The 14,136-nt window shown below is 43.6% G+C and overlaps 3 protein-coding genes across 4 annotated transcripts; all 3 read left to right on the top strand.

The window, feature by feature from the left end:
• The first annotated feature begins 432 nt into the window (after nt 1-432).
• LOC104443614 (phenylcoumaran benzylic ether reductase Pyrc5) lies at nt 433-2,505 on the top strand. 2 transcript variants are annotated; one of them, XM_039312531.1, is made up of 5 exons: nt 433-701; nt 935-1,069; nt 1,347-1,584; nt 1,781-2,007; nt 2,114-2,505. In XM_039312531.1, the coding sequence occupies exons 1-5, from the start codon at nt 519-521 to the stop codon at nt 2,165-2,167; spliced, it is 837 nt and encodes a 278-aa protein (XP_039168465.1). In that variant the 5' UTR covers nt 433-518; the 3' UTR covers nt 2,168-2,505. The 2 variants fall into 2 exon arrangements, with proteins under 2 accessions (XP_039168465.1, XP_039168464.1); XM_039312530.1 differs by having other exon boundaries at nt 434-701; nt 1,781-1,975; nt 2,114-2,497.
• Nucleotides 2,506-4,288: 1,783 nt separating this feature from the next.
• On the top strand, nt 4,289-7,964 carry LOC104443615. Its single transcript, XM_010057108.3, is given in 6 exon segments — nt 4,289-4,883; nt 4,886-5,064; nt 5,930-6,028; nt 6,438-6,482; nt 6,629-6,766; nt 7,306-7,964. Coding segments are annotated over 6 exon segments (1,038 nt in total). The 5' UTR covers nt 4,289-4,660; the 3' UTR covers nt 7,660-7,964.
• A 922-nt stretch (nt 7,965-8,886) lies between these two features.
• LOC104443617 (DNA repair endonuclease UVH1) lies at nt 8,887-14,053 on the top strand. The gene is given in 12 exon segments (XM_010057110.3): nt 8,887-9,077; nt 9,079-9,146; nt 9,149-9,444; nt 9,596-9,900; nt 10,235-10,458; nt 10,701-10,780; nt 11,031-11,195; nt 11,762-12,556; nt 12,777-12,887; nt 12,965-13,225; nt 13,300-13,523; nt 13,655-14,053. Coding segments are annotated over 12 exon segments (2,931 nt in total). The 3' UTR covers nt 13,866-14,053.
• Nucleotides 14,054-14,136: the final 83 nt, after the last annotated feature.

The raw sequence follows: 14,136 nt of genomic DNA on the forward strand, positions 1-14,136 counted from the left end.
AATGTCTCCAGCAGCGATGAATCACGTCATGCATCGGAGTGCTAGTTCGCGTCGGGCACGCTGGACATTACTAGCTGAAGCAAAGTGCGTTGAGTTTCGGATGGAATTGCTTCAAAACCTTGACAGAGAAAATAAAGAATCTGGGTTCGACGCTGAAGCCTGTGAAAGTCTACTTTGGTCGAGAATCCTCCTGTTACAAATCGTTCGTACATCCTAAATCCATGTTCAAATTACCATAACATCCTCATCGATTGCTTTGTTTCTCAGACAGTTAAAGTCGGTTTGCCGCGGCTGCCTACGTGGCATGCTGACGTGGAAAGCTTTATAACAACACTCGGTCAGCCTGAACACTCGGAGTCTGACCTTCGATTTTAACGTTGCTTGCACTTACTATAACAGAAAGTGGAAATCTCCCGTCCGCCTCGCGCTCCCTCTCTCTCTCTCTCTCTCTCTCTCTCTCTCTCTCTCGCTCGCTCTAACCTTCACCGGAATTGACAGTCGCCGGGAGAACCTCTCCGATGGCCGGAAAGACCAGGATACTGATCATAGGAGGCACTGGATACCTCGGGAAGTTCGTCGTGGAGGCGAGCGCCAAGTCTGGTCACCTTACCTTTGCTCTCGTGAGAGAGTCCTCCTCCTCCGACCCTCGCAAAGCCAGGATCCTCGACGGGTTCAAGAGCTCCGGCGTCAATCTAGTCCACGTGAGTGACCCGTTTTGCCGTGCGATTTGTTTTCATACTTCACAATCACAATCTGGTTGTGTGTATTTCACTTCATAGCCCGTGTGTCAAGGAATTGGAGTTTCAGAATCTGCGAGATGTCTGTTTATCCTTCTCCATAAATCCTCAGGTTGGCGAAATAGAGTCTCTTGATGTTCGTGGGGAATGTTAATGATCGTGTTTCGACCTGTGCGCTTGATGGTTTTGTTCCATAGGGAGACCTGTCTAATCAGGAGAGTCTATTGAAGGCGATAAAGCAGGTTGATGTTGTGATCTCAGTCGTCGGCACGGCATCGATTGAGGCCCAGACCAGGATCATTGCTGCCATTAAAGAAGCTGGGAATATTAAGGTGGTTCTCATCCTCTTGAGCTGGCATTACCTGCACCCTGTCGAATGGAAAATTTGTGAATTTTTCTTCTACTTCAACGACGCATCGACCTGATTTTTGCCATGCTGCTCAATCTACTGATTCACTTACAGATATTCTTTAATCGGTTGTGAGGGCATATTGAGGATTCTACCGAGTTTAGTCTCTTAGGAGTCCAGTGGATTAAATTCTTCAGCTAGAATTTGCTCTGGCTCTTCAATGTGCTCTTAAGGGCTTCTTCTGAATTTGTACCTTGCAGAGATTCTTTCCGTCTGAGTTCGGGAATGATGTGGATCGCGCAGTTGTTGTGGAGCCAGCAAAGAGTGCATACGCTATAAAGGCCAAAATCCGCCGAATTGTTGAGGCTGAGGGAATCCCCTATACCTATGTGTGCAATAACTATTTTGCAGGTTACTACCTCACAGATTTGTGTCAGTCAGGCGCCGCAGCTCCCCCTCGAAATAAAGTTGTCATCTTAGGGGATGGAAATGCAAAAAGTAAGAGCAGTTCTTCGGAATGCGGATTTCAATTGGTTGAGATTTTTCTATGTGTTACCTTCAATTCATTTGCATCCGTGGGATATGGAGGATCAATTCCAGAATAGGCTTGAACTACAATTAGAGGCAACTACACTATCAATTCCAGATTCCTCGACAAATTTGTTGGCCTGATTCGAAAATGCTTCCCATGCAGTGGTATTTAATATGGAGGAGGACATCGGCACCTACACTATCAAAGCTGTAGATGATCCGAGAACCTTAAACAAAATTCTGTACGTCAGGCCTCCTGCAAATACCTACTCGATGAATGATCTTGTGTCTTTGTGGGAGAGAAAGATCGGCAAGACCCTGGAGAGGACTTACATTCCTGGGGACCAGGTTCTGCAAGGTCAGATAGCTCTAGGATATCTCCAAACACATGTATGATGAAACTTTCATAGGAAGTCGTTGTTAGTCGAGGCGTGGCCTTTTCTTTCTGATTTGGAGCTTCAAATATAATTGGTCTAATTATCTCTTCTCATTTCAGAGGCAACACGGCGGTGCAATTTTTCATTGTCGTTGCATCACTCTGCTATGGTGAGAGGAGATCAGACCAACCACGAGATCGAGCCGTCATTTGGGGTCGAGGCTTCTGAACTGTACCCAGATGTCAAATACACCACTGTGGATCAATACCTTGATCGGTTTGTCTGATTGTCCACACTGCAGTTGCTAATTTCGCACATCGATTTGAATAATAAGTAAATAGGTCATCGCTTCCTCTGAATTCTGGAGCAGTTGCTTCCGGTGATCGTTCATGGCTTGTGCATTCCCAGATTATGATAAAACACAGTACTAAATGTGGAGTTGTTGCCGTGCCTGCCTTCTTAAATTACTTTGTTGTGGGGCTATTTTTAGCGTACTGCGAAAACTGTTGGTTAAAGACCGTGGTGTAATTAGATGTACTTTCGCCTCTTAGTGTAATTAGATGGACTCGAAAAGCACTATAATAAATCAGGCAATGCAAGACAGGAATACGTGAGATTTAACGGGGGAAAATTCAATCAGGGAGATACACAGAAAGCTCTCCAAGAACGTCGGTTCGGCACCATCATTCGAAAGGTCAAAAGGGTGTCTTGAACAGTCATAGTACAGTAATCTCGCAGAGGTTCCGCGTTAGGTGAAATTTTAGATTGCATGCTAGACATTAGCAACTTAAGCAAGTGCGTCGTCGAGTGCCGGGCACTTCATAGCCATTGTGCAAAAGTTCCAATTCATTTCAACACTGGATAGAGTCACCAACATAGAGGATTCAGAGGTTGACACATGCAGCTCCCAAGAATGAAGAATCTGGCTTCCTTATACAAGTTTGGTCACTCCACTTGAGCCTCTTTATGGGGTAGTTTCAATTGCCAGTTTACACGAGTCCTGGAAAGTTGGTGAAGCCTCTTTTTTTATCTTCTTCCCGACTTTAAAATACAAAATGCTTAGTGGCCATTCCACTAATGAAACCTCACTTCCCTTTCGCTTGAGCACATTCTCCTTGGAGCATTATAAATACATGGGGCCAGATGTATAGAGTTGTTCCGTAAGGACATAGGGCCTCAAACAGAAGGTAAAGACAGAGAGAGGTGTGTGCTGAAACATGAAGGGTACTAGTAATGCCTCATGGGCCTAGGTGCTCTTGCTTTGGTTGGTTTCAATCGGTGGGGCTTGGGGTCAGGAGGTGAGTCCAAGCCAGTGCCAAGATGAGATACGACAAGGGATCGGCGTGTGCATGGCCGTCGTGATGGGCCAGCCTCCCTCGGCCGCATGCTGTGCCCGCGTCCGGGCCACCCACGCTGAGTGTGTTTGCCCGTTGGTCACACCGGAGGTTGCTGCGATGATTGACGTCGATCGGGTCAAGAAGCTTGCCGAGGGCTGCGGGAGGAATATTCCTCCCCACTTCAAATGTGGAAGTAATGAGTTCTATCTTGAACCCCCAATCTAACCGTAACTTCTTTATATTCTCCATGGAAGTTATATATCTAGTAAAGTACGTCCTAATCATTTCCAAAATATTATCTTCTAAACCGTTTTTTATCAACTGAAGTCCCCAAAACTCTCATTACGACAAAGTCATTCCTAATTCGCCCCAACTTTTCTTAGGATTCCCAACGAAATTAGGTCCGAGAATTAAGGATGCTGCATAGGTAGGCCCCAATAGGAGCCGTAAGAAAATTGGATGGACCAGCTAATTTTATGAACATGTACGAACACAAGGACTTTGATTGAACCCAAACAAAAAAGAAGAAGAAGAAGAAAGTTAGAATACAAGGAGTCACTTTACAAATAATCCAATTTCAACTGTGTAAAATCAGTGTCCTCTTCTCTTGTTGATTGTACCTCCCTTTGTATTTTCCTGGTGCATTATCTGATTGCTCCCTTGCAGGCATTACTATTCCATGAAAGATGAGTGAATACCCTCCACTCTGCATCAGCTTGGTTTGGCATAAAGGCTACAGTGGAGCATAGAGAGAGAGAGAGTATAGCAGCCATAAAAGAAAAGCAGAAATATCTGTGGAACAACCTTAGTTTCTATACTCCATTTGGAGCATATAAATAAAGCTGGTTCATTTACGTTGTAATCTGTCGGACCATGATCTATCTTTTCCATATTCCATACGAAAGCAGTTAGATTTCGCTGTCGAAAAGCTCGCAAATCCCTCATATCCTGTGACAAAAAGCATTCTTCCTTGTCTCCTGCGCAAGGAAGCCTTAAAGCAATACTGACAAAAAAGAAAGATCCTAAATGAAGCTCCGTACTTCTTTAAAGCCCCCAGCTTTGCCTGATGGCTGATGATAGACATGCGATCTGGACCCTACCAAAGCCTAATTCGTCGTCTTCTTCTCGTAGCATCATACAGACTCTGTTCCTCCATGACGTCGGCCGTTGACTTTACCATCGATGACTTATCCTCCTCAATTTCACCATTCCCGCAATAAAGAAACGACCCGCCACCTCCACTTCCTCAAGATCCCATCTCATCCGGTCAACGCCCGCTCAAGTCTGAATCTTGGGATCAGGGTTCCGCTCCGCAGCTCCTAACTTCAAATGGGTCGCAAGCAGAACGACGCGGAGCCCGGCCGATACGCCACCCTGATCCTGCTCCTGATCGGGGTCATCTCCTGCACCCTGGTCTACACTCTGGCGACCGTCGCGTTTGGGTCCGGCGGGGGCAATTTGGGGTTCGGTTCTCTGAAGCTGATCGACGGGGTCGGGTCGGGCGACAATGCGGAGGGGGAATTCGGGGTCGAGAGCGGAGAGTGTTGCAGGGGGTCGATAATTTGGAGCTCTGGGGGCCGGCGGTGAAGTGGGGCACCGATTTCAAGTTCAATTCTTCGGTGGGGTGTTGCAGGGCTTGCAAGGCGATGTGCAGCGGGAACGACGGGCCGTGCTTGTGCGATACGTGGGTGTATTGCGGTAACAAGGAAGCGTGCGGGTCGAAATTCGGTGAGGTTAGCTGGTTTCATTCATGTTTGTGTTCTTGAATCTTGTGTTCTAGCTTGTGCTGGTAATTTACTGGATTTTGGTGCTCGTTCAGAAGCTATGCTTTATTTGAGGAATGCATTATGGTGGGGGTTTGTAATTGAGAGGCCGAGTAGTCGAATCCATCGGGTGCCTGCGCTAGGTGACGCAAAATGGCATGTCAATTGGATCGATGCCGTGTTATGCGCATTACAATCCAACATGTATGATGAAAATATCAGATTTCTGAAAAGACCAGGAATGGTTGATTGAAGTCTGAAAGTGGTTGAAAGGCAGAGGAGTGTTCATTTCTGCTGACGACTAGTAAAACCTCATCCATCAATGTATGGTTTTGCGTGTTACATAATGTTGGTGGTCTGGCCTGTAGACTGATGCTCGAAAAGCAGAAAAGCAACCTGTCGCATGTTTGTAAAGTCTGGAATATGGTGTTAGATGGATGAACCAGATGGTGGTTAATTCTGTGAAGCAGAGCCCATGTGCTGTATATGATGCATGAGACGTGTCTAGATAGCCAAACGTTTATTTTGATTAGTTGGTTCTGCTGAGGCTACTATTAGATCTTGGACTTTCTCTAGATGATGCACTTGTAGGACTAAAGCAGTTCCTGCGAGTACCTTCGCATATTTAATACCCAGTTACATGGCAGAGTTTAATGTCTGGCTGTCTCACTTTGCTGTCATTCTCAAGCTCTATAATTAGATGCCATTCCCAATTCATCTCTGTATTGCAGTTATCATCGCTTACTTAAGTTCCACTATAGGCATTTTATTTTCCTCGTTTCCAGTGCAAATTATATGTCAGGTTTTACTTGAACATGCTTTTTTTGCTCTGCAGTGCTGGTTGAAGAAACAGAAGGATTCCTTGGCTCCTGATCGTCAGGAGGCGGGTCAAACAGTTATCTGGACCTCTGGCCTTGTATACGGGAAAGGAGAGGTGAATGGCCCATCTACAGGATGCTCTAGTCTTGGAATACTCTTTGTCATTCATCTGCATAAGATTTAAGTTGTTCTGAACTTGGCTTAGATTAGCAAGTTAGGGCTCTTCCCTGGCACCCATCTGTAATTGTCCCATCCATTCTCAAAAATAATAAATAAATAAATAAAAATAAATTAAAAAATTGTGTGACAATTGCCCCGCAGCATATGATTTTTCAATGCGCTTTAAGATGAAGAGTATGGCCCTTACAACGACCCTTGAATTTGGCATCTATAATTGGTCGATTTGCTTGAGATTTGTCAACCCTGGAGCGTCTTTCACTGTCTTAGATGTTATTGTCTTGAGATTATTCAGATTGAGAATTTTCTTCGCATTGATTTCTATATCTCCTTTTCTCCTTTCTCAGGGTATAATTGGCTTGGAAACAGAATACGGTACCATGCATATTAAGGTAAGCCTTAATATATTTTCTTTTTGGCCACTCCTCTACTTGCTATTTCTTCTTAACATGGTATAGATGATGAGGATTGTTCCTTCGGATGAAGCTTTATGTATAACACCGAGCTGAGCTTTCTAACAATTTTAGAATTCCTGCAGCTTTATCCTGATTGTGCCCCATACTCAGTTTCTTATATCCTTGAGTTGATGGCATTGCGGCACTGTGCCGGTTGCCAATTCCATCGCGCGGAAGGTAGAGGGCAGTTCTGGGATTCACAAGGCAGTCACGTCCCAAATGTAAGGCTCGTTTACTTTCTCCTCGTCAGTCCTTGTAAACTTTAATGCAGTAGGCTAAAGCAGAATACTTCTGTGAATTCTATTAGGTCTGTGCATGTCTATTTTATATATATATATTTTTTTTTTCAGTCCTTAGAGTTGAGATTCCTTGTCTATCATCCTGAATTAGGATCCCCATCTTCCCTTCTTGATATTCACGATGGTGGTTGCAGGTTCTAAATTGTTGTCGTTCCCTCTGCTATCTGTGTCATATTGCAAGTTTGATTATGAACTGTTGATTTTAGATTGGCGACATCGGCAATGACTAGTTTCATGATCGAAACTCGCAGTGTTAGTTCAGTGTCTATGGTCCATCATTCTTCTCCAGTTTTCGGAATTTTGTAGTTTCTACCTTGGGGGCATTGGTGGTTTATCAGTAAATAAATTCCGTGGATGGAAAGGTTACCTTAGAAACAGCTTGTTCTGAGCAGCTTTTAACACCGATCTGGACACTTTACCTTAGGGGACACGGTTTTCTGATATGAAGCATTTCTCTGCAGGCCCCGTTTGGCCCTCCATTTGCACTGATTCAAGGAACCCTAGAAGCTCAGGGAACTCTATTTCGGAAGGCCCCGAAAGAAGCATGTCCGACCATAAAGAGGGGAACCATCGCATGGGTTGGGTCGGGGCCCGAGTTCTTTATAAGCTTGGCGAATCACGAAGAGTGGCGAAGGGATTACACAGCTTTCGGCTCTGTCCTACCTGAAGACATGAGCATCGCGGAGAGAATCGCTCAGCTTCCGACTAAATCGGAGGTTTGGAACAACGTCAATGTGTCCGTGCTGGAGAAACCGGTCCCTCTGGTCCTGCAAAGGATCAAGACGAGCAACGGCGACGCCAAGGGGGAAAGTTGAATCGAGTTGAAGTCGGACACGGTAGAAACGACCGTGTATCTCCGGTGGTTGCCGCCTTTGGGGGTCGACAAGTTCCTTCTTACAGTGTGGAATTGTACTCAATTTTTGATGTCCTGGTTGGAGAAATAACGAAGCCTTATGCTCTCTCTCTCTTAGAACGCCACGGCAGTTTTGCCAGTATCTATTCCGCTTATTCTCCGTAAAGTTTTACGATGTATATACATCATGAAATTTTTACCAATCTTGCTTGTAGTCACCAAATCGGCTTTATTCTAATCATCGATCATCTATCATGTTTGGCCAAAGAACTTACCATTACATTGGCAGATGTCTTGTAAAAAGTGACTATAATCATCACAAAGTAGAAATTTACAGAGGCAAAATCTGGGTTTTACTTTGCTTGCCTTACCTGATTTGACGGTACCCAATATGAACAATCTATTGATAAGGATGATTGGCGTATGGAAAGCCAAATAATGGATCCAGAAAATAAAGGGAAAAGACAAAAAAGTTCTTGCAATGTCATACATACACTTTTAATTTATTTAATATAATCTTTAAATTTTAACTTAATAAGTAAAATGTGATTCTTAAATTTTTGATACACATTCAAACTAGCCACTATTTATATGAAAATATTCAATATTGGATATTTTCATATAGTTTAGAAATCAAATTAAATATTTATACCCACTTCATTGGTAGTCGCGTGATTTACGCTCAATTCCTCCGTCGAAAGAAAGCAAGTTGAAATCTCCACGGTTGCTTTTGCGACTCACCCGCGGTCCAGGGGAAGTAGGTCTCCTCGGTCGTCCCGTTTCGCCGTCGAGCTGTACGGCGGTTCCCGAATTATCCAAAAAAATTAAACATTTATAAAAGAAAAAATTGATGAACCAAATTGAATAAATTAGAAGTTTAAAAATAAGTTAAAATTTAGATGTCATATCGATGAAATTAAGAAGTTTAGCGATCAAATTACAAGTTGAATTAAAGTTCTCACGTAATTTTACATTATTATTTAAAAAAATAACGACTCGTGGGACCCACTGAAGGCCGCCGCCGGTTTGACTTTGCACTTCCGACTCGCTCCCGATGAAAACCCATTCCCTCCTCCGTCGACCGCCGATCTCCCTCCCTCTCCCTCTCTATCTTCCCGCCATTCTGCCCCCAGGAAAAACCTAGCTCCGCCGCCGCCGCCGCCACCGCCGCCTTCATGCACATGACAACATGGTTCAGTTCCACGAGCACGTCCTCGGCGACCTCCTCGACGACCCCAACGGCGGCCTCGTGATCCTCTCCTCCGGCCTCTCCCTCTCCTCCCTCCTCGCCTCCCTCCTCCTCCTCCACTCCCCTCCCCAGGGCTCCCTCCTCCTCCTCCCCCTCCTCCTCCCCTCAAGCAGCGCCTCCTCCGCCGCCTCCGCTCCCGCTCCGCCGCCCCCTCCAGACCCCCGCCGAGATCACCGCCGACCTCCCCGCCCCCCACCGCCACTCCTCTACGCCTCCGGCGGCGCCTTCTTCATCACCCCCAGGATCCTCATCGTCGACCTGCTCTCGAGCCGGGTCCCGGCCTCGGTCGTGGCTGGGATCGTGATCCCCAACGCCCACGCCATCGCGGAGACCTCCACGGAGGCGTTCATCGTGAGGATTTTGAAGTCGCTGAATAAGAATGTATACGTGCGGGCGTTCTCGGATAAGCCGCAGGCGATGGTCGCGGGGTTCGCCAAGGCGGAGCGGATCATGAAGTGCTTGTTCATTAGGAAGTTGCACCTCTGGCCGAGGTTTCAGGTACTCTGGAGTGGAAGAGAAATCAGCAGTCACTTCGATATGCCCTATTTTGCGGATTTTTACTAGTTTTGAGAAAAGAAATACTGGACATTACTTTTGAATCTGCACAATTTCACTTATTTGAAAGTGTATGTGTGTGTCTTATTTGAAGGTGTATGTATCACAAGAATTGGAGAAGGATCCGCCTGTGGTCGTGGATATAAGGGTTGCAATGTCGAAGAACATGGTGGGGATTCAGAAAGCGATCATTGAGGTAATGGACGCGTGTTTGAAGGAGATGAGGAAGACGAACAAGGTGGATGTCGAGGATTTGACTGTGGAGAATGGGTTGTTCAAGTCTTTTGATGAGATTGTGCGGAGACAATTGGATCCTATTTGGCATACGTTGGGGAAGAAGACAAAGCAGCTAGTTTCAGATTTGAAGACTTTAAGGAAGTTGCTGGATTATCTCGTTAGGTATTGAAATTCTGCAGCTTCAGTTGGATTTTCTGTGTTCATAATTAGTTGATCTCCCGGATATGAAGAAATGTGCAGTTTTGACTTTTTCTGCTTGTAGTTGTAGCATGTGCATGCAGTAACTGTTTTCCATTACTTGTTGTTGGAAGGATTTCCCTGATAAGTGTTGATACACATGGACTCAATGTTACGCGAGTTGATGGATTACTGTGATTGTGATCTTTCATTTGTCGGCATTGAGAAGCAGGACTCAAATAATAGAGGAAATTTTATATATACAGCCTTATTATTCCAAGATTGGTTATTGATTAGATCTAGTAATTAATCTGCATAGGTATGATGCAGTCAGTTATTTGAAGTATTTGGATACACTGCGAGTGTCAGAGAGTTTTCGGTCTGTTTGGATATTTGCAGAGTCCAGCTATAAGATATTTGAGCTTGCAAAGAAGCGTGTCTATCGATTTGTGAGGTCAGATGGAACTAAATTTGATGGGCCTGGTAAGAGCACAACCAGCAAAAAAAGGAAACTTAGAGAGGAAGACAATCGTGAAGAAACAGGTACAGCTTTACCCAGGCCAACTCTATTGCTGCCTTTTGATCCTGCTTAAGAAGGAGATGTATTGTTCTTACAGAGCTTTCTTTTTTTTGTCTGTTTCATTGGCCATCCCTTTAGGGTAAGGAATACTGCATTAATACATAAGACTCTAACCACAAAATAGTAGCAAGCTTTTGAAAGCATTAGCAAGTTCAGATGATTGGGTGCTATTTCTGAAGTTCCTTTGTCCCCTTCATATGTGTAGCCTCTGGTGGTTCTTCATCAACAGGTGTTATAGTTTTGGAGGAAGTGTTGGAGGAGGCACCAAAATGGAAGGTTTTACGTGTGAGTGAGGAAGTTCCACTTTCTGTGCAGTTCTTCTACATACGTGCACACTCACACACACACACGTACGTACGTACGTACATATATATTTTAAATACTGGTATGCCAATATTACATATGGTTAATATGTTGCTTTCATGGCTTCATCTTCTTTCTCTTCTTCTTCAGTTTTTGAATTATTTTAATAAGAAAACAACTAGATGAATTTATGCTAATATGGAGTTAAAACTGAGGTGTGGTTTTTGTGCAGGAGGTTCTTGAGGAGATAGAACAGGAAAGACAAAAGGCAACTTTGACTGGTGAGGAATGTCTTGTCGAGGGTGAGGAAAGCGATAACGGCATTGTGTTGATCACCTGCAAAGATGAACGTTCATGTATGCAGCTAGAAGATATCATCACGAACAACCCACAGAAGGTTTAGTGATTTTTAGTGCCCACCTCAGCTCTTTCCCCATTCGATTTTTGAAGGTTTTTTGTCTGACTAGTTGCATCCCACAATGAGCCAAAAAGTTGTTATTAGTTATATAGCACCTATGTTCACATTTTTCCAGATGCATCTAAGTAGCACTTCTGGTTGGTGCTATCTGTGTGACTGCTTTATCCTCTGGAACCCACTGAGTAGTTGCAATTGACCTTGAAGAAATTGAAACTGCGTATTCTTCTACCACAGTTGGAAAGCATCATACTGGCACCGAAGGGCACATTTTATGGACACATGTTCATGCAATTGTGATTAAAAAAAAAAAAAAACTTTTAGTTGACCAAATTCATGATGGTATATATATTCTTGTTCATGCAAATGGCGGATGGAATTTTGGAAGGTGGAAGAAGATAGTTAATTGTAGAAATGCTTGGAAGAGATTGCTGCATTCGTGTGACTGGAGGGAACTCATTTTTGAACTTGTTATTATCTCACATTCATTGTGAATAAGCATTCATCACTTGTATGTTCGTAACTGATATTTTTTATCACATACGAAGGTGATGCGAGAAGAGTGGGAGAAGTACTTGCTTAGCAAAGTTGAACTGCGTGATGCACGAACACGTTACAAGAAGAAACCTAAAGATCCTAAAGGTTTTGGCATTCTTGATGGAACTCTTCATGTAACAACTACACCTACTACAGAAGCTAGCAGTACAAGCAAGCAGGAACACGATGCACTTTTGGCCGCAGTATCAGAAATCAAAAATAGAGCTAAGCTGGAAAAGCCTGGGGACTCTATCCAGCCTCATGTTGGTGATGAAGGATTTAGCAATGGAACAAAAGATAAAAATAAGAAAGGAAGAGCACATGCTAAGAGCGCTCAGCATAGAAACAGCAGTGGTAGGAAGAGAGTTGTGACAGATGGTAATCAAGCAGTCCCTGCTTCTGAAGATGAACATTTAACGGATGGATTAGTATCTGCTGGTGATTGTGAAGGTAACATTTCTGGTCATTCTGTAGACAGAGCGGTTCTCCAAGAGGAGTCTGACCAGTCAGAATCCCGAAGTGTGAAGCCACTGCCTCCTCTGCATTTTCACGCTTTAGAAAGTGGTCAGCCAATATTGGATATCTTGAAGCCGTCTGTGATAATTGCGTACCACCCAGACATGACTTTTGTCAGGGAGATTGAAGTCTACAAAGCTGAGAATCCCTCCAGAAGTTTAAAAATATACTTTCTTTTCTATGAGGAGTCTACGGAAGTTCAGAAATTTGAGGCTAGTATCCGTAGAGAAAATGGAGCATTTGAATCTTTGATCAGGCAGAAATCAATGATGATGATACCAGTTGATCAGGTTCCATAATTTTCATTTCTCACTTGATTGATCCATATTAAATGTTCTCTCTGATCCTCAATATTTATGAATTTTTAAGTTTAGTAGTTGATTTGCATTTTCGTGATATCCCAAAAATGATTTTATTGACACTAATTCTATGCTGTTTTGAACCTGATGTATCCATGTTTTCTTAGTATAAGGACATTCTGTTTTTTGTTTTAATTGTGGGTTCCCTCAGGATGGTCACTGCCTTGTACTGAATGCTTCCATGGAGCAACACGCTTCATCTTCCCAAAATTCTATAACGAGAAAGGCTGGTGGGAGAAAAGATGCTGAGAGAGAGATGCAGGTTCTATTCTTCCTCTTCTAGCATCACTAGTCGTTACTCCCTGATGGTTGATTGAAATTGAACTGGGGATATTTCAGGTTATCGTGGATATGAGGGAGTTCATGAGCAGCCTGCCAAATGTCCTTCACCAGAAAGGCATGCGTATAATACCTGTTACTTTGGAGGTTGGAGATTATATACTCTCACCTTTGATTTGTGTAGAAAGAAAGAGTATCCAAGATCTCTTTTCAAGCTTCCAGTCGGGTCGCCTCTTCCACCAGGTGGAAACAATGGTGCGCTATTATAGAATACCTGTTCTTCTCATTGAATTTTCACAAGACAAGAGCTTCTCTTTTCAGGTAACTTTACGAAAACTATTGGAAGAGTGGTTTTTGATATTTGGCTGTTTTGACTCATTCTGATTGTTTTGCAGTCTGCAAGTGACATTGGTGATGACGTAACTCCCAATAGCATAATATCCAAGCTATCCTTGCTTGCTTTGCATTTCCCACGCTTGCGAATAATCTGGTCCCGTAGTCTTTATGCTACTGCCGAAATTTTCTTCTCTTTTAAAGCAAATCAAGATGAACCTGATGAGACCAAGGCAATTAGAGTTGGTGTCCCCTCGGAAGAGGGTATTGTGGAAAATGATGTGAGGTATGCATTTCTAATTGCTAAGCTCCAAGAAGTATTAGGTTTCCGACCATGAGATTTGTGTTTCTCTGTCCACTTTTTTTAAAATAAAGCTGGATCAGCTGGTGAAACTACCGTCCTCCTCTTGTATGCAGAGCTGAAAACTACAATACATCTGCTGTGGAATTCTTGAGACGTCTACCAGGTGTGACAGATTCAAATTATAGAGCGATAATGGATGGGTGTAAAAGCTTGGCAGAACTCGCCCTTCTTCCAGTAGATCGCTTAGCTGAACTGATGGGTGGGCAGAAAGTTGCTCGGACTCTTAGAGAATTCCTAGATGCCAAGTATCCAACCTTATTGTAGAGGCTTTAATGACATCGAGCTATCTACTCAAGCGACGATAAAAATGCGCGCTCCGTGATTTAATTGTCTTTGTACCATTAGATTTGCGTTCTGTTGTTGTACGATTAACGATTGATGAATTGTATTCTTGATTGTATATTTAATTTTTCTTCTGGCGTTCCATTCAGGCAATATTTTTGGGGGAGCCATTGTATATCTTTGTAATTAGAACGTTTGCGAGAATAATGCTTTCCTTCAAAATTTGTTAAATGGAAGACGGATTTTGAACATT

The sequence above is a fragment of the Eucalyptus grandis genome, chromosome 5, assembly GCF_016545825.1.
Source record: "Eucalyptus grandis isolate ANBG69807.140 chromosome 5, ASM1654582v1, whole genome shotgun sequence".
Taxonomy (NCBI): domain Eukaryota; kingdom Viridiplantae; phylum Streptophyta; class Magnoliopsida; order Myrtales; family Myrtaceae; genus Eucalyptus; species Eucalyptus grandis.

Bases quoted from the DNA above. Each gene is read 5' to 3' on its own strand.
- LOC104443614 (XM_039312530.1), top strand. From the start codon at position 519: ATGGCCGGAAAGACCAGGATACTGATCATAGGAGGCACTGGATACCTC. The intron at 1,070-1,346 runs GTGGTTCTCATC...TGTACCTTGCAG, and splicing joins AAGAAGCTGGGAATATTAAG to AGATTCTTTCCGTCTGAGTT. The intron at 1,976-2,113 runs GTCAGATAGCTC...TTCTCATTTCAG, and splicing joins TGGGGACCAGGTTCTGCAAG to AGGCAACACGGCGGTGCAAT.